Raw genomic sequence first — 18260 nt, 5'->3', positions numbered from 1 at the left:
TCAGTGTGGCCCTGAGAGATGGTGTGAGCAGTTCTGCTTGTGTGGTGGAACGATTAGAGGAATCCAAGGCAAGCATTTACAGAAGTGTACAACCTGAGCCAGCCGTGGTGATGTGTGCCTGTAGTTCTCACTACTCTGGAGACAGGAGGATCACTTGAGGTCATCCTGGGCAACATAGTGAGATTCTGTCACCACCACCCCCTCCAAAAAAAAAAAAAATGCAGACTTTGATCAACCAGGCCCCAGATCACAAGGTTCTATGTTTCCATAAGCTCTGGAGAAGCCATACTTACCTGCTTCATAAACCAAGGCTGTTTGACTTACTGTTGTTGGAGTAAGATGTGTCTAGAGTAGATCTTACTGTGTTTATATGTCTTTGACCATTATTTCTTAGTTTTTTTGTCTTGCCCAAACCATGACCACTACCTTGGCTTGACAGCCCTACTAGAGTTTTCTTCCCACCACCTAGGGCAGCTCCTGAATCTTAGCCAGACTTTCAAAAGCAAATCCAAGCAAGTGAGTGAATATGAATGAGTGGTGAATGAGTGAATAAATGAATATGTGAGGGATGAAGTATGCTTTCCCTGGACATCTTGTAGTTAGTTCTGTTCAGAGGAGACCCATGAAGTCCAAGCTCCCAGTAGCGGCTCTCTCTGTTTCCTGCACAAAACTCCTTCCCTGGCATAGGCCAAGGAGATGCTAAATATTAACCACATGCTGGCTTCTGGTTGGTGATCAGACAAGAGCAATAGATAGCCTTGTGCAGGTGGGGTAGGATTGTGATTGGAATGTGAAGTTTATAATCCCAGCCTCCCCTCCAGGAAACTCTGCTAAAGTTCCTGGTAGGTAACAAAATTGCTGGCTTGTGGTAAGACATTTATACCTATAACAGCCTGGCCTGTTTGCAAAGATTTTTGTAGGTCATGTAAAATCTCTTTTGATCACTGTATTTTACATAAACATTCTCAAGATGGGCAGGCAGGATGGGCTTATTGGATTTGCCCTGAAATATCTTCCAAATAAAGTTGATGCCTGAGAGAACTGCCATGGATAAAAGCAGTATAGTGGACCACATGGGCATCAGCCCTCCTCTCAGCACATTGGGCTAGATTTCCTCAGCTTTTATTCTCCTGACCTTAAGTGGTTTTTATAATTAAAAACAACATAAATAAACAAATAAATAAATAAACCCCCAAAAACTCTGAAATAATGCCTGCAATTATTTTGAACCACCACTTTTTTTTTTTTTTTTTTTTTAAATTAAGAACTCTCCCGAAAGGTACTCAGCATCTTGAAGCCCTTTCTTTAAAAATTTGAGCTTAGGAAAGTTTTTCATTTTGGAAAGTAGAGGGGCAAGTGGCCCACTCTGCTTGCAGATGATAACATGGTGCTCAGGACACATTCAGAGATCCCTGGGGGATGGTGTGACAGGAAATGCCTGCAGCCCTAGGGTGAGCCTGGCGCCTCCATTTTCTGACAGCACCTGAACCCTTACCTCCCGTCTCAAAATGAAGGCTGTGTGTCACAAACCGGTTGGAACCGCCCGTTGCCATGGTTTTCACGTTGGAAGGCACTGTTAAAGGGTCATGTGACCAAGGAGGGAAATGCCTTTGTCACATGACTTTTTGGTGGCCCGATTAGCATACAGGAAGTTCACTCCCTGCTGGCTGCTGGGATGCAGAGTGATCATTGATGGGTGGTGACATCATCTCTTGGATGAGTTATTGATTAGTCTCAAGCCAAGATGGGGACTGGGAGCACTAAGGTCAGGGTGGTCCTCTCAGGAAGCTTCAGCTGCTTAGTGGCCTCTGTCCCTAGCCCTGCCCTCTTTCCTCATGCAAATTCAAGTTTTAATAGAGATATCATCTTTGAAAGAAGCGCATACCCCTCTCTCTATAAGATAATGAAAAGTGATAAACCCCTAGAGATCAGCTGTTTTCAGCCTGTGTGTTTCCAGGAAGTGTGTCTGTCTTCTGTAACTATACAAGATGCCACCTAGACTGCTCCTCAGTTCACCTGGGAGCCCATCTGAACAGAGACCAGAAGTTGTAGCTCTCTGCTGGTCCATTCACCTTGGATGCGTTCACCTGTGTGCACATCCAGAGAGCATGGAATTGGAGCCATCAAGTCACCTTGAAAGTTGATCATGGATGGTGTCAGTGAGAAGAGATAGCACAGATCTGGAGGTGGTTTGGGTGAGACTTTAATAAATATCCTGGATCATTTATAAACTACCCATTTCTAGACATCTGAATGTCTAGATGAGAACCCCATGCTCAGAGCCTGTATACTGAATCGGCCAACTTATAGTCCACTCCTCTTATTTCTGTGGCAGTCCAGTCAGCAACCATGCAAGTTGTCAGATCAGGGATAGGACTAGTGTTCAGGTGCAGCTGTCACAGAGCTCTGACTTGTGAAGCAAGGAGAGCCAGAAAAGAGCAATGAAGGCAGCTCCAAAGTAGACATTTGGTGAATCTAGGGAATTGGTGGTAAAGCCTGATCCTTTGGTACTCTGTGCATGTCCTTCCTGAAGATGCAGCTTCCTCAGGAATGGTGGGAAGTGTTCTTTGTGCTCTTAAAGTAGCGTGAAGCTCTGCATCCTAGTGACTGTCTCCTTACCCCGCTGAGGTCTAGTGGAAAAAGCAGGGACAACTTTGAGCTGTGACTTCCAGTTAACTTTATCCAAGTTTATTCCCTGGGTCACAGTGCCACCTAGTGTACATGTTTGTGTTTTCAGCAGCTTTTCTTGACTACAAAACCAAGAATTTGATTCCTTCAACCCAAATACTAAGCATCTACAGGGGAAAATTGGCAGTGTGTCAGTCATTAGCAAATGTAGCTGCTTGATTTGGGAGCAAAGTGTTGTTTCTGGGAGTGGCTCCCCTCTCCCCCATGTGCCATATCAGTGACACCAAAGCATATACTCAGCCCTATGGCTTTAATAGCATCAAATGTGAATGAACATCCTAAATAATCCTTCACAGAAAAGGGAAAATCCCAGACACTGATATGGTCCCACATGGGTTAAACGGTATATTGTGCAATGGGGTTCTTAGTTCTGAGCCTGGCTCAAAGTTAGCATAGAATGGATACTCACTGTTGTTGGTTTCTGATATGTAACAGCATTTGTTCACAGTCATATACTTAGATATTTGTGACTGTATCCTGACAAAATAAGAAAGCTATGGGGGCTTCCATGTCACCCCCTGACACTGCCCAGCTTGTAGGGAGATGCCATGAGTCATCAATGAGAAGAGGGGGAACAGAACCAAGGTCAAGTTCACAAGTAAAAGTAAGCTCCCAAAATGGACCATTGCAAGGAGGAAAGCACTTTCATTAGAAAGCAAAGGGGTTGTTGACAAAAGTGATCATAGCATTTTATAATGCAGTTTGAACTGGGACTTGTGGGGTGGTCAGGGTTGAGTTCATAGGGTGACAGGATATCACAGGCAGGGTGGCCCTGTCATCTGCAGGACAGTCTATACAGTATTAGAGCATGGGGGAGGTCATAAATAAACTAGTTTGTGAATACATCAGGTGGGGTGGAGAGTATCTGGATCTTTGGGAGGTATTCTTGTTGGTCTCATAACCTGTGGCCATTGCTGCCACTTGCCATATATGCCCTAGAAAGGACTGTCTGCCAGGCAGCCTCAGGATGCCTTTTGAAGTGGAAAGAGCTTCTGTTTTCTAGAGGCAGATGGACTGTTAGGTATGAGGTCATTAGTATGTCTGAAAGAGAAGTTGAGCAGAGAAGAAAAAATGGTTCATGAAGAGCTGAGCTTCCTCCCCATCAGGTAGTTTTCAGTTAGACAGGTGGCAGCCTCTGGGTTTCGAGGCATAGGCATCCCATCACGCCTAGTACTCAGGAGCCTAACCGAGACTGAGCTGGGGCCCTCGGACCTGAAGCCAAATGTTTTATCCAAAACCAGGCCACCTGGTAAAGGAAAGAGCCACAGCATTTTCCAAAATGTCCATGTTAGACTTGGGAGCACATACACCCTCAGCCCAGGGGACTTGGAGGCAGGGGTTAAGGGGCCTAGCTATGAATTGGCAGATTTGGGTGCCCTGTGATACATGGAGAGAGGATGGCCTGGGTGCCTTGGCACCAGATGGACCTTAGGGTACACTGAAGGAAAGAGCTGACCATGTGGCAGAGACAGGAGCAGGGAGGTCTGGCCAAATTGACATGCTTTTCACTTTCTTACTTTCTTGCTGTGTGTGTGTGTCTTGTTTGCTGCTCTGTTAATCACCCTTTGTCTCTGCTTCCAGTGACATGAAGTCTGAAAGGAGACCACCCTCCCCCGATGTGATTGTGCTCTCTGACAATGAGCAACCTTCAAGCCCAAGGGTGAATGGACTGACCAAGATGGCCTTGAAGGAGACCAGCACTGAGGCTCTCCTGGTGAGTTTGGTGGTGGGAGGGCCTCCTCTGTTCACACTACCACTGCAGCCCCAGCTACACTCATCCCTGCTGAGGACCCTCTCTTAACCCTCATTCTCATATCCTTTCAGAAAAGTAGTCCTGAAGAACGAGAAAGAATGATCAAGCAGCTAAAAGAAGAGCTAAGATTAGAAGAAGCAAAGCTTGTATTGTTGAAAAAGTTGCGGCAGAGTCAAATACAAAAAGAAGCCACCACCCAGAAGGTATGTGCTTCTGGGACTCTGGGAGCTGTTTTCAGAACCAGGGGCCATCAGCCACTATCTTACCTTGACAACCCCTCCTCAGAGTGCTGTAGACTGAAAAGGCTGGTCAGAGAGTTAGGTTTCCTCCCAGAAATGTAGGGCCGGTCCAAACAGACATTTGCAAACTCAAGTGTGCATTTTGAATTTAGCTAGAAAGATGTCCAAGTAAGAAGATATCAAAATAATTTCATCTGATTATGTAAAACTCACTTCTCTTAGACTGAACATGTCTAGGAAATGATTGTCTGTGTGCTGCTAGAAGCACAGTTCTGAGTCTAGAGGTCTATCCTGAGCTCATTTCCAAAAAAGCCTGCTACTTCTGTCACTTTTGTGAAGTTTAACATGTAGAGCAAGTTGAACTTATTTTGTTGGATTTTTCTAATGCCCTGTTCTAGGAAGGTTCCTAGTTGCAGATACACTTGCCTTGTGCACTTTAATTTCTGTTTCGGTAAACCAGTAAATCAATGCACCTAGGACAATGAGAGCTGACAGCTGGTTGAGAAAAGACAGGAGACACACCTGCTGGTCTGACTTGGAAGTTTGTCATACCCCCTTCCACTTTTAGCAAGTGGGTGGGCACACTGTACTATGAACTTTTTTTCCTTTATCAATTGCTAAAGACTCAGTCAAGCAAATCAAGTCTGTTGCTCTCCCTTCTCTAGGGGAATATGTAGTTTTAGACAACATTCAGATGGTCCGCTGGTGTGGCTTAGTGGTTGCGTGTGTGCCTAGCATATGTGAAGCCCTGGGTTCCATCCCCAGCACCCACCCCATCACTCCAAAAAATGGGATTAATCAAGTAAAATCAAGTAAAAAGTGTTCATGCCCAGCATTTTCTCACTAAGGTTGGGGTTAAACTGTCTAGGCCCAGGGCTCTTTATCTCAGCTGCTACGTCCATCCCGTGTAGCCCAGAGCCGGTGCCTGGACCCCATGTGGGAGTAGTCAGGAAACAACCGGGAAGTATGCTGAGAGGTTACTGCAGAATCTCTTCTTGGCTCATATAGAATGGGCCAACTCTTGGTACAGACAGGGCCACTTTCAGGTTGAAAGCCTGGTGTGCTTGGAGAAGAGGAAGGAAATCAATCCTCTCCTCTCAGTCTTAACAGCATGTTGGTGACTCTGTAGTGAGAGAAAGGGGCTGATGTTATCCCTGTTTCCTACCTCTAATCTCCTCTCTTTCTCTTGCAGCCCACTGGCTCCACTGGGAGCACTGTGACTACCCCTCCCCCACTCGTGCGAGGCACCCAGAACCTTCCTGTTGGCAAGACATCACTTCAGGTCAGTGTCCCCCTTGTGTCTTGACTATGCCCTTCGTGCAGTACTGCTGTCCTAGTCTGGAACAGGCCCATCAGGCTCCTGAGAAGCTCTGATCCCGGGTCCTACAGAAGCACAGGCTGCCTGTTCCTTCTGAAAAGGCTGGAGTGAGACCTTCAGCCAATAGCTCAGGGCAAAAGGGGGGGAAAAAAGCATACATATGTTCCCCGAACCAGGCTACTATTGATGTCACAGACAAAACCACAGTCAACAGTGGGAGGGCCCCCAAGTGACCATCTTAAGCAAGACTGGAACAAGAACCAAGTTCTCCCAAGGGTGGCCTGCAACCCTGCACAGCCTGAACTAACTCCAGACACAGGGCTAAAAGGGCTTTTTCTGCCCTCTCTCAAACAGGTGGTGCTCACCCCATCTAATGTGCTCTCTGTTGGGGGCACATGTGAGGCCAGTTTCTTGTGGCAGTGTGTTACTACATTGTTCTAACTCATTCCTGTGTGAGCCCAGGTTTCCATGGCTCTTGTGGGAGTATGCATTTAACATAAATATGTGTTTTAGCTCATTTTTCGTGTTTTCATTGTTCTGCATTAAAAAAAAATTACATTCTTTTACAAAAGCAATAAATCCGTTTTCTAAAAGATAAAAGGCCACATAAATGTGGACATTGGTGTCATTGACAGACCTCTTCAACTCGAATGCCTGGCAGTGTCATCCCGCCACCCCTGGTCCGTGGCGGTCAGCAAGTGTCTTCTAAGCTGGGACCGCAGGCAAGCTCACAGGTCGTCATGCCCCCACTCGTCAGGGGGGCCCAGGTGAGCAGGGCCACAAAGTTTGGGAGCTTGGCAGCCCCAGCAACTGACCACCACCTCCAGAGGAAGACTCTTTCTGGTCTTAAGGCTGGGGCTGTGGTGCCCACTTCTTCCTTGTGCCTCCCTCTATTGTTGTCTTAGTTTTTGTCCTCCCTAACCCAACAGCAAATCCACAACATCCGACAACATTCCACCACGGGGCCACCGCCTCTCCTTCTGGCCCCCCGGGCCTCCGTGCCCAGTGTACAAATTCAGGGACAGAGAATCATCCAGCAGGGACTCATCCGTGTCGCCAACGTCCCCAACACCAGTCTGCTTGTCAACCTCCCACAGGTGAGGGTCTGTTCCAAGGCTGGAAGGGGTGTGTGTATTCTCCCAAGGGCCCCCAGTTGGTCCTAGGGTACCAATATGTCTCCCAGGGTTGTGGAATATGGCCTGTGTGCCCTCTCTGAGAAGGGTGGTATGTTAAACATTCCCATAAGGTTCCAGCCCGAGTTTCTCAGGCCATAGGGGTATGAAGCTTATGGGCAGATTTGCCATCTAGCAAAGGTGGATTGCTGCTGAGAAGGCAAGGATGGGACCAGTGAAAATCAGGCTAAAATGAGTGGGGTCTGCTGTCCTGATTCATGTTCTGGTAACACATGGGAGACACTAGGATTTGAGGGTTAAGTGAGATGGGAGATGGATCTAGAGACAGCCTGGGGGGCACCAGAGCCCTCAAGGGCCCTCTGCCCAAGGCGCAATCGAGCTGACTTGTGTCCTCAGGCACGGGTATGAGGAGAGCATGTCTGCAGATGTTCTCAAAGCACCAATGCTTCTATTCTTAGCCACTCGTCCTTTCACCTCTGTACAGAGCCTCTGAGATGGGGAGGATATGTCCCCACCCACTGGGTAGCAGGATGGGAAGGGAAGGACCCGGAGGCGGGCAGGCTAGAAGCAAGAGCCTTGCCTGACGTACAAAATTACTGGGTCTATAGGGGCTTTTGCTGACAAGCATGTTCATCCTTTCTTCCTTCTTTGAGGTTCCTTTTTGCCGGCCTTCCTTAGACAAGAGCAAGGCTGCAGTTTGGGGCAGTGGACCTGCCTTTGTTAAGGTTGAGTTCAAGCGCAGAGATGATAACCAGTCCTATTTCTACTCAGGGGTCTCCTGGGCACAGCAAAAGACTTACCTAGGCAAGCCATTTAACCTACCCATAACCTTTTATCCTGTCTCTGCTGTCCTCAGTGCACTGTGAGGTTGGGCAGAGGCAGCCCCATTGTTGGAGTCTGCTGCCAGCTGGACTGGAGGAGGGGGTCTGGCTAAGGGCACTGGTATAATTAACTCTGGGTTTTGGGGTGAGCAATTGTGGGGCAGGTGGAGACCACGAAGGGGTAACCACTGTGATCCAGATGAGGACAATAACCTAGTACAGGAGCAGTGAGGATGGGGGAAAGGGGGGAGGGTGAAGGGACAGGGTGGGCCCTGGAGCTGCTTTCCCTTATAACACCAATAAGGATTCAGAACTGACTAGAGCATTAGCACCCCAGATAAGTACCAGCATATGTTCATGGGATAAGCAGCCCCTATCATACCTCCTCTGAGACCTGTCTTGGTTGTGGTCTCGTGGGTGTCCTTATTAGGCAAAGTATCAGTTTTAATTGTGTGCAGTGTATTGGATGTCCACTAAGCCTTCACGAGCATGTTTAGACTGTCACTTGCCTCCTAGGGCTGTTCATTTCAGGCACCTTAACCTATGGTTCATTGACTTCCATGAACCTGCTAAGACAGCTTTACTGAGGTTTTTTGATTTGGGATGTGGGTGCTGGCGGTGGAATTAAGAGCCTTGGACATGCTAGGCAAGTGCTCTGCCTCTAAGGCACACCCCCCAGTCCTCAGATTTACTTTTTTTAAGGGCTCATCAGTCAAGTGCAACTGATGGGATGTTGGTACTGCAGGGGGTCTGGGGAAGCCTGCCTCTAGTTGGGCACACTGACCTGGTTGTTGTCTTCCCAAAGCCCACCCCAGCATCACTGAAGGGGACAACAGCTGCCTCCGCTCAGGCCAACTCCACCCCTACCAGTGTGGCTTCTGTGGTTACTTCTGGTGAGTCTCCAGCCAGCCGGCAGGCGGCCGCCAAGCTTGCACTACGCAAACAACTAGAGAAGACACTGCTGGAGATCCCCCCACCCAAACCCCCTGCCCCAGAGATGAATTTCCTGCCCAGTGCTGCCAACAATGAGTTCATCTACCTTGTTGGCCTGGAGGAGGTGGTGCAGAACCTACTGGAGACACAAGGTAAGCAGCCATGGCTGGTTTCAGCTTGCTGCTGAAGGCACTGGAGCCTCTACCATGTGACACCATTTATTGTCAGCTCTGCTATGGAAGAGAACACTGTTCTCCTGTTGGGACCTCTGAGAACTGGGTCTTGGGAGGCCCTGGTCCAGGGAACCACCATCAGTGGCCCTGGGACAGATGGGGCAGGGGTGAAGGGTAGGCATCTGTGGGAGGCTGGCAGGCTTAAGCAGGACCCTTGGGCAAGCATGGGCTTGAGTTCTTTCGGTCCCTAAGCAGGAGGAGGGACACGACTGCCTGGACCAGGCTCGCTTCATTACCCTTTTTGGGGACAGTGTGAAAAGGATGCCTGCAGGGTTGTTATCAGAAACGGCCTTGGAGACTTCTGGAAGGAGGTGGGTCACAAAGTTGGCCTTCTGGGAACCTGTTTCTTCAGACAGACTGAAGTTTATGTCCTGAGATGGAGTTGGTGGTGAGGTCAAAGGGCAGTGAGCCTCAGTTCTTTCCCCAAGTGATCACATCATATGCTTTGAGTAGAGGAGGAGGCATAACTGGGTCAGGGCCCAGAAGTCTCAGATGCTTTACCACTGGTTTCTCAGCTCAGGCCAGTACTGGCCCCACTCAGCAGACTTGAGGCAATAGTAGTATAGGGAATATACAGAGGAGAAGCACCTTTTCCCTGCCAACCACTTGGGGTGCAGAGATAAAAAAAGGATGTGTGGGCAACAGAACTGTGGTCCTCCAATGCCCACCACTTTATTGGGGCATGAGGAGGGTGCATTCTCACTCCCCCAGGCTCCTGAAGAATAATTGTGCCCAGGGTCTCTGAGCCCACTGACAACCCCAGAATAGTGCAGTCATCTGGGAATTTGCTTCATAGGAGACTGGACCAGGCCCCCTGGGGCTAGGCAACATCCTTTTTAAGATGGTCTTGTTTGTTACCAGAGAGACTGAGGGGATGCACTGTCAGGGAATTGAGGGCTCTGGCACAATCTGGCTTGTGTTTGGGGCCCTTTGCAACAAAGAAGTGTTGGCAAAAACACTGCTGCTGAGGGGGCACGGAGAAGGCCTTGTGCTCTATAACAAAAAAGCTGCTAGGGTACCAGGGTGGGCCGTAGGCCCCTTAGGACTATGGTACCTGCCTACTCTGCAACTGCCTATGCAAGTGGCTCTTCTGTCATGAGGGGCCAGTCTCCCTCTATCATTGCCCAAAATAGGACCTAACTCTTGGGTTCTTCCTGAAAGCATCCCATGACACCTCTCAGAGCCCCCAGGCCTGGCAGCTCAGTACAGCTTTGCCTGGTGTCTCACCTGGTACTGGTCACACTGTCCGCAGCTGTCTGGGAAACAAGTGTCACATTCTCCTCTGGGATTGGATGTGTGCAAGATGTGCTGTTATTGTCAGTCCCTGTGAAATGCAGTCATGGGCTAGAACAGGGGCCCTGAGGCAGACCCTGGGCACAGGCAGCTTGGACAAGTGACATCCCATCTGCTCTGTTAGACAAGGGACCTCCCCAGAGATGGGCCCCACAATATGTCTCAGTGCTCAGGGCTATGGAAGGCCAGGCCAAGCAGGAAAGGGAAGCCTGAGGGTTTCTTAGCATCAGTCCCCAGCTGTCCCCTGGTCTTGTGCTGTGGTCTGTAGTGACCAAGTAATATTTAAGCCCCAAGAGCTGAACACCATGAAGGTAGGAACAAAAAACAAATGAGAATACTTACCCTGCACCTGAGCAGATGCCAGTGACTCTCCTTATGCCCAGCCAAAGAGACATTGTTCCTATCTCCAGATGAAAGGGACCAAGGACCCAGAACATCTGCCACCTGCTGCTCTCTTTGAGTACTTTATTCTCATGGCCAAACAGTGCAGCCCAGGCTCTAAGGCCTATCTTGGGGTTCAAGTCCTGGCTCTGCCACTAATCTACATTGTGATCTGGAGATCACTTGGGTCCTCTCTTGGCCTCAGCTTCCTTCCTGGGATACGTCCCCTCCCCTTTAATGCACAGCCTGTAATACCCACAAGGCACTGTCGTTCTGTTAACATGTCTGTTAAGTTGGAATGCCCACCATGTCAAGTTGAAACCTCGCATGGTTATCAACTCCTCTTCTGAGATCTCCTGTTTGCATTGTGGGTTGAACAGGAGGATAGGGAAACCAGACCAGCATTGCTGATGTCTTTGAAGTGTTGATACCAAGGATATTCAACCCACAGTTTTCCACAACTTTTGGCCACTTTGTGCCTGCACAAAGTTGGTGTGCAATGAACAGACTATATATATTCCCTGAAGCTTGGGTGTCCTATCCTGTTGGGAAGCATGGCCCTGTCTGCTGCTCTTGTTCTGCTTGGGGTCCCATGTCCAGTCCTGGCAGAAGGTGGTAGGGCCCCCAAATTCTAGCAGCCTGTCCCTTTGATACAAGTTGCCCACCTGTCTCCTTGCAGCAGGCAGGATGTCGGCTGCTGCAGCTGCCGCCGTGCTATCCCGGGAGCCCTACATGTGTGCACAGTGCAAGACAGACTTCACATGCCGGTGGCGGGAGGAGAAGGGCGGGGCCATCATGTGCGAGAACTGCATGACATCCAACCAGAAGAAGGCACTCAAGGTGGAGCATACTAGCCGCCTGAAGGCTGCCTTTGTGAAGGCACTGCAACAGGAGCAAGAGATTGAACAGCGCCTCCTGCAGCAGGGCACAGCCCCCACAACCACCACCAAGGCTGAGCCCACTGCTGCCCCCCACTTGGCCCTGAAGCAGGTGAGAACCGGCTGCCCCAGGAGGGGACTGCTCCCTTAGCAGCGAGCTGTCCCTAGAAGGCAGGATGTTCTGATGTTCTGTCCCACTCAGCGCTCATCCGCCTGATTGTTAACTGCGCGTCTAAATTGCACTTAATGGTGGTGTTTGGCGGCGAAAACACTAATTTGCAGTTTCTTTAGATTTTGTATCTTTGACTTGCAGTGTGCTGGCTGACAAGTACTTCTTGTCTGAAAAGACTATTCTGAAAGCCACATTGAGATACCAAAGGGGCGTTTAGCAGAAATATTCTTGCTAAATTAAGGAGAGAAGCAAGTTTGAAATTAAGTTTTTTGTTTTTATTGTTTTTATTGTTTTAATGCTTCTCCTTCCCATCCTCTGTAGACCTGAAGCTGCCTTTTGGCAATTTTGGTTTCCTCGGAAGTCATCTGTAAATCACTAAACAGGTTTTCTGAAGAACCTCATATGGCATCTAAAGCTGGCAGGCGATCATGCTGCCATCAGGGGATGGGCCTGTCCTGTGGGGCACACCTTCAGTCACCCTAGGTCACCCTGGGCCAGCTAGTGGAGCAGACCTTGCTGATCTCAGTTTCAACCCCTATTTGTGTAGGTCATAAAACCCCGGCGTAAGTTGGCGTTCCGCTCAGGAGAGGCCCGAGACTGGAGTAACGGGGCTGTGCTACAGGTCAGAACCACTGCACCGGGAGCCTCATGCCCCCAACCGCAGATGCGACCACGTCAGTCACCGACTGTCAGGCTGCCTGCGTCTGTCTTTCTGTTTTTCTCTCTCTCTCCCTGTTTTTCCTTCCCCCTGGTGTAACTTACCTGGTCTCCTGATTTTGGACTTTAGGGACCCTGTGTGGGTGGGCAGAGGTCAGCCAGAACAAGGAGAGGCTGCGTTGAGCATCTTGCCTGTGGCTGCCCCTTCCCTTCATGATCCATTGTCCCCTCTCTCCTTTGCAGGCCTCTAGCCAGCTGTCCCGAGGCTCAGCCACAACGCCCCGTGGTGTACTGCACACATTCAGCCAGTCGCCCAAACTGCAGAACACAGCCTCCGCCACAGCCCTGGTCAGCAGGACTGGCAGACATTCCGAGAGAGCTGCAGGTGCTGCCAAGGGCAGTGCCACCTCCAACTGGAAGAAAACGCCCCTGAGCACAGGTGGGTGGCCTCTGCAGCTCCATGCTCAGACCTTGCTGCTGTCTGGTCTACCCCTCCTTATTTATTCTTTTTGACACAGGATCTTGCCATTTCCTTGGTCTGAAAATCATAAGCTCAAATGATTCTCATACCTTAGCCACTCCATCATCATCATCATCATTATTTATTTATTTTTGGTGCTAGGGATTGAGCCCAGTGGTGCTTAACCACTGAGCCACATCCCCAGTCCTTTTTTTTTTTTATTTTAAGATAGGTTATCACTAAGTTACTTAGATTCTTGCAGAATTTCTGAGGCTGGCTTCGAATGTCCTCCTGCCTCAGCCTTTCGAGCTGCTGGGATTACAGGCATGTGCCCCTGTCCCCAGCCTTCCTCAGAAGTGGCACAAAAGGCCCCATGCTGCAGACCTGCTTCCTAAGAAGAGCCACCTCTGAATTTGGCTTTATCTCTTCCAGACCGAGTAGTGTGTCCTGAATAAGTGACAGCCCCAAGTAGATTCTGATCACTCTGGCAGTTTGTACTCGCTGTAACCACACTCAAATGTGAGCAGACCTTGTTTGCAGGTGCTTGCCCACCCATCCACCCCCACCCCAAGCCTCTGTGCAGACTCCTCAGCGCAGACCTATCTTACCCACTCATGGCTACCTACCTTTTTCATGCCACAGTTAACATCTGTTTGTGCTGTCACTGCATTGTTCATCATATACTCACTATGTTTCTCACTCACCCAGAGCATGCCCTTTGTCCACTGCTCTGGGGGACCCTTTCTTCCCATCCTGTTTTGGACACATGAAGTGGTACAAAGTACAAAAGAACAGGGAGGAGGGAGGGCTGGGGTAAAATAAGGTGGCAGCAGAAGCCTCCTGGAGGAACAGCTGGGGGAGAGGAAGACCCTGACACAGGCACTCAGTTGACTGTGGCTCTACTGTCCCTGGTGTCATTTCCTAGCCTACTTCCCTATTTGTAACATATTCTCACTTATGTGCTAACATAAGGATTCAATATTTTGTGTGTCTGCCAAGCACAGGAAAATGAAAAGTAGGCAGGAAGGCAAGTGAAGGGGATGGGCAAGTGCTCTCAATGTAGTTGCCAAGCGTCCTCAGTTGTTCCCTGCAGCCTGTGTCTCCTTAGGAAGAAGAGGCACCATTACAAGATGTCAGAACTTGAGAAATCAGGCTGTTTCTGCAACAGAAGTTGAGAACCTCCTGTTCAAGTAGCGACCCGGGGGTTATGGATGTGCCCCTGCCAGAGCATCAGTAGAGATAGTTCAGGAAAGGGAGGCCATTTATCTGGTCACAGGAACATGGGTGGCTTGGACATCACAGCACATTTGTAAATATAGACCATCCAGACATGTTTTTGCCTGGCATGTTTAACAAACAGATAAGAACTGTGGGGCTAGTCAGAAATTACTTTTGTGGAAAATTTGAAAGCGATAAAGTAAGAAGGAAAGTTGGACAGTGGCACAGGCCTATTGTCCCAGCCATTTGGAGGCTGAGACAGGAGAATTATTTGTGCCTAGGAGTTTGAGACCAGCCTCACCAACATAAAAAGACCCTATAGAAATCCATCAGGAAACTGTGAGAGGGTAGAGTACTTGCCTAACATGCGCAGGCACTGGGTTCATCCCTGGCACCCACCACAGAGAAAGGAAAAGAAATTGGTATGTGTGTTCAAGGGTAAAATTTGAAAGGAAATTTGAAGGCACAAGTAGTCCCTGCATCAGTTGGTAGGATTAGAGATCAAGTATAATGGTTTTCCAACGGCTTTGCTGGTGTTCCCAAATGCCTCAGGTTTCTGGGCTGTGGTTTGAGGGAAGCTCTTGTCAGGACCCAGGTGCCAGGTTTCTGGAATGCAGGCCTTAACTCTGCATGGGGTGTGTGTGTGTGGGGGGGTGTCCTTTGCCCTTGTTCCATAAAATGTATTAGCCTCCACTAAAAATATTCTAAGGATAAGTAGCAGAGTGTTGCTCGGAGTTCTGGTGAGTCCAGAAACTGGCATGTGCTGGATGGGAATCATGACTTTATTTTCCAGTTATAAGAGTGTTATTTGTAGAAATGGGAAAATATAGTAAGACAAGGCCATGGCAGTGGCAATAATTTCTACACCAGGAGAGTAAATACCACAGGGGATTTTCCATCTCTCTTCTGCCCTCTTGGGTCACATGCGTAGTGTTCTCTTGTGTTTGCCAGCCAGAACCCCTCTAATGTGTAAATGAGTTTACTGTAAGTCTCATTAAAAATTTGTGTAGTGGCACACACCTGTAATTCCAATGACTCGGGAGGCTGAGGCAAGAGAATCAAATTCAAAGCCAGACTCAGCAATGTATTGAGACCTTTCTCAAAATCAAAAGGGCTGGGGATGTGTCTCAGTGGTTAAGCACCTATGGGTTCAATCCTTGGTACCAAAAAACAAATCTTAGCTGAAGCCAGGTCAGTTATGCATGCCTATAATCTCAGTTATTTAGGAGGCCGAGGCAGGAGGATGGCAAGTTCCAAGACAGTCTGAGCAACTTAGTAAGACCCTTTCTCAAAAAGGGATAGAGGTGTGGTTCAATGGTAGAGTGCCCCTGGGTTCATTTCCCAAAACTAGGGAGAAGATTATTCTTAACCCAGCAGTGGAGCATGCAGTAATTCCAGTTCTTGGGGGCTAAGGTGGGACAATCACTTGAGCCCAGGGAGTTTGAGGCCAGCCTAGGTAAACATACTAAGACCTTATCCCCCAAAAAATTGAAGGTCAGGTTGTTTTTAATGGCCAAATAGTTTTTCATCAGACTTCATGCATTGCATTGGAGGTCGAGTCCCTTGATGGCAAGTTTCACTGTTCTACCTAGCACTGTGGTAAGCACCTTGGTCCATGTAGCACCTGATAACTGACTAATCATCATCTAACTCTACAGAGCCAAGGAATGTTTTCAGGGTGATCTAATTGTTTTCTTGCATTCTCTTTACCACAAGGCCTGGGATTTGGGATGATGACAGTGCTGTAGGGCTGGTAGGTTTGTGATCTTGTTTGTGTGATGGTCAAGGTCTAGGCTACAGCCTGTGCTCTCCTCCACTGTGGGTAGGATTCTCCCAGGAGCCTCTGCTGACTGGGGGCCATCTCGACCTGTCACTGTGTTCTGTTGCAGGCGGGACCCTGACATTTGTCAGTCCAAGCTTGGCAGTTCATAAGACGTCCTCTGCTGTGGACCGCCAGCGAGAATACCTCCTCGACATGATCCCACCACGCTCCATCCCCCAGTCAGCCACGTGGAAATAGTGTGAGCCAGGCCCAGTGGAGGACAGGCTCCCTCCTCCCTCCCACCTGGCCCTTGGTCTAAAAGGACACACCACACTGCCCTCTGTGAGCAAGTGATGGCCATGCTGCTACTGAAGCAAGACCTCAGTCCTTGGTTGCAGAGCCTCATCGCAGCTGGGGAGAGGGGTGCTGCTTCATGGTGGGCAAGGATCATAACTGAGGGACCTTTCCGTGGGCTTTCTTCCTTTCTCTCTTTGCCTTTAGTTTGCCCGACACCAGCAGAAAAGTGGACCTCGGGGGGGCTGGCTGTGCTCCTGGCCCCCTCCCTCCGCCCCCGGCAGGCACACACAGGCGGTTCATCTTGGACACTGTGACACACTCAGGCGAGGCTGGCACCCAGGGCTTCTGAAGTCGAGCGAGGCATTTCATTTTCTTTTTTGCTTTTCCCCATCTTAGGCTCCCAGTCTTCGACTGCCTCCCCCATGGCAACCTATAGGTTGAAGTTGGTATTTTTCCCCCCCAATCACCTCATGATGATGGAGTTTAAAGTAAACCGTGCAGGTTCAGGGGTCTCTGTCGTGCACAGTGTAGTCCCACAGGCCCATACGCTGGAAGGTGGTTCGCTGATGGTCCCGCAGCCCCCAGCAGAGATGGCTGGCCCAACCCAGATGACTGATGGACACAGGGACAGCCAACATGGCTCTTGCTTCAGCTGAAAGCCTCCATTGCTGCTCGTTCGGAGACCCCCAGACTTCCCACACGTAGCAGAAGAACAAACTGCAGCCAGACCCAGCCAGAGACCCAGGGATTCCCGAAGTGGGTGCGCTGCCCTCAAATCAGGGAGGAGAGACTCAACTGGCAGCCACACCCAGGAGCCTGAGCAGGAAGTTGCGGGGGAGGGCTGCTGTGGGGTTTTTTTGTTGTTATTGTTGTTGTGGTTTATTTTATTAAATTTTTTCCTTTTCTTTTCCTATCTTTTTGATGGACACAATCTCAAGCCACCCTGGCATGTGCACCTGTCAGTGAGCACGCACAGGTGTGTCCAGGCTGGGAGGCACCGTCCAGGTGTATGGCGAGCTGCTTTCCCCCAGACTTAAGGATTTCCACTTGGGTTTAGTTAGAGCCTTTCCTTCAAGCTGGGGGTCGCTGTCAGGGTCTGCTTTCAGACTTTTCTCTCTCTATTCCCCTTTAGAATCTACAGAAATGTTTTTTTTAAAGGATCAGGTCTGCTTTTAGTTTTATTTTCTTTTTATTTCTTGCCCTTCTCACTCCTTAAAAATTGGTTCTGTGAGGAAAGGTGGAAGCCGTTCTGCGTCTACCACACACTGGGCCAACCCTGGGCCCATGTGAGGGTATCCCCTGTACATGCACATCTGTGTGTGTGCCTACAAGAAAACTGGGCACCGCCATTCCCCAGTTCCTCTCCAGCCCATTTTCCTACTGATGCATTTAGGGACTTCAATTTAAAATCTTTATCTGTAGGACCGCCTTCTCCAAACACAACTGCTACAACATTCTAATAAAGGCTCATTTAACCCCCATGCTCACGTGTGAATATCATCAGTCTTTAGAAAACATTTTTTGACACATAGTAGAGGAACTTAGTTTTTGGAAATTGTTCCAATTTTTTGTGCTAAACTCTGAATTTCTCACCAACTTTTTTGTTTGTTCTGAGTGCATAATTTCGCTGGGCTACAGTAGGAGAAGGGGGAGGGAAGGGTGGCTTTCATTCCAGTATCCAGGATTCAGGGGAAAGGAGGGAAATTGACTTTTTTTTTTGGAGGGGGGAGGGTGTGTTTTTACACCAAAAAAAAAAAAAAAAAAGTATGCAAGCATTTCTATTCCTCGCATTTTTCTGTGTGCCTGACAAATAAATACCTGTCTTATACTACCCTGAGCTGTTAGCCCTCTCTGTTCAGTGACATGGGCCAAATCTTCCAACTCCCCAAGCAGGAGCGCCTGGGAGGCCTCTTCCTGTTGAACAAACCTCAGTTCTATGCAGTAAGCTCAGGATCAAGCAACCAAGCCGAGTCCTCCCTGTGCTGGGTGGGTGGTCCTTCAAGGGTTTAGGCACCCAGCTTGGG

General features: G+C 49.1%; 1 protein-coding gene across 13 annotated transcripts in view; it reads left to right on the top strand.

Annotated features, from left to right (window-relative positions):
- The window catches only part of Gatad2a (GATA zinc finger domain containing 2A), a 110486-nt gene extending 92769 nt beyond the window's left edge, over positions 1–17717 (top strand). For 12 of the 13 annotated variants that reach the window (XM_046436807.1, XM_046436803.1, XM_046436799.1 and 9 more), the window contains 10 exons: positions 4270–4402; positions 4513–4644; positions 5873–5962; positions 6634–6765; positions 6928–7095; positions 8758–9037; positions 11472–11782; positions 12390–12464; positions 12743–12938; positions 16067–17717. In XM_046436807.1, the coding sequence (XP_046292763.1) occupies positions 4270–4402; positions 4513–4644; positions 5873–5962; positions 6634–6765; positions 6928–7095; positions 8758–9037; positions 11472–11782; positions 12390–12464; positions 12743–12938; positions 16067–16197 (1648 nt within the window). In that variant the 3' untranslated portion in view covers positions 16198–17717. The remainder of the gene's footprint in view (positions 1–4269; positions 4403–4512; positions 4645–5872; positions 5963–6633; positions 6766–6927; positions 7096–8757; positions 9038–11471; positions 11783–12389; positions 12465–12742; positions 12939–16066) is intronic. The other variant, XM_046436808.2, reaches the window with a different exon arrangement.
- The last annotated feature ends 543 nt before the right edge of the window (positions 17718–18260 follow it).

Source organism: Marmota monax, unplaced genomic scaffold (assembly GCF_021218885.2).
Source record: "Marmota monax isolate L192 unplaced genomic scaffold, Marmota_monax_Labrador192_F-V1.1 WCK01_AAM20220418_F8-fsc00021, whole genome shotgun sequence".
Lineage (NCBI taxonomy): Eukaryota > Metazoa > Chordata > Mammalia > Rodentia > Sciuridae > Marmota > Marmota monax.
Note: the sequence above shows the minus strand (reverse complement) of the source record. Positions and strands in the feature narration are given on the sequence as shown.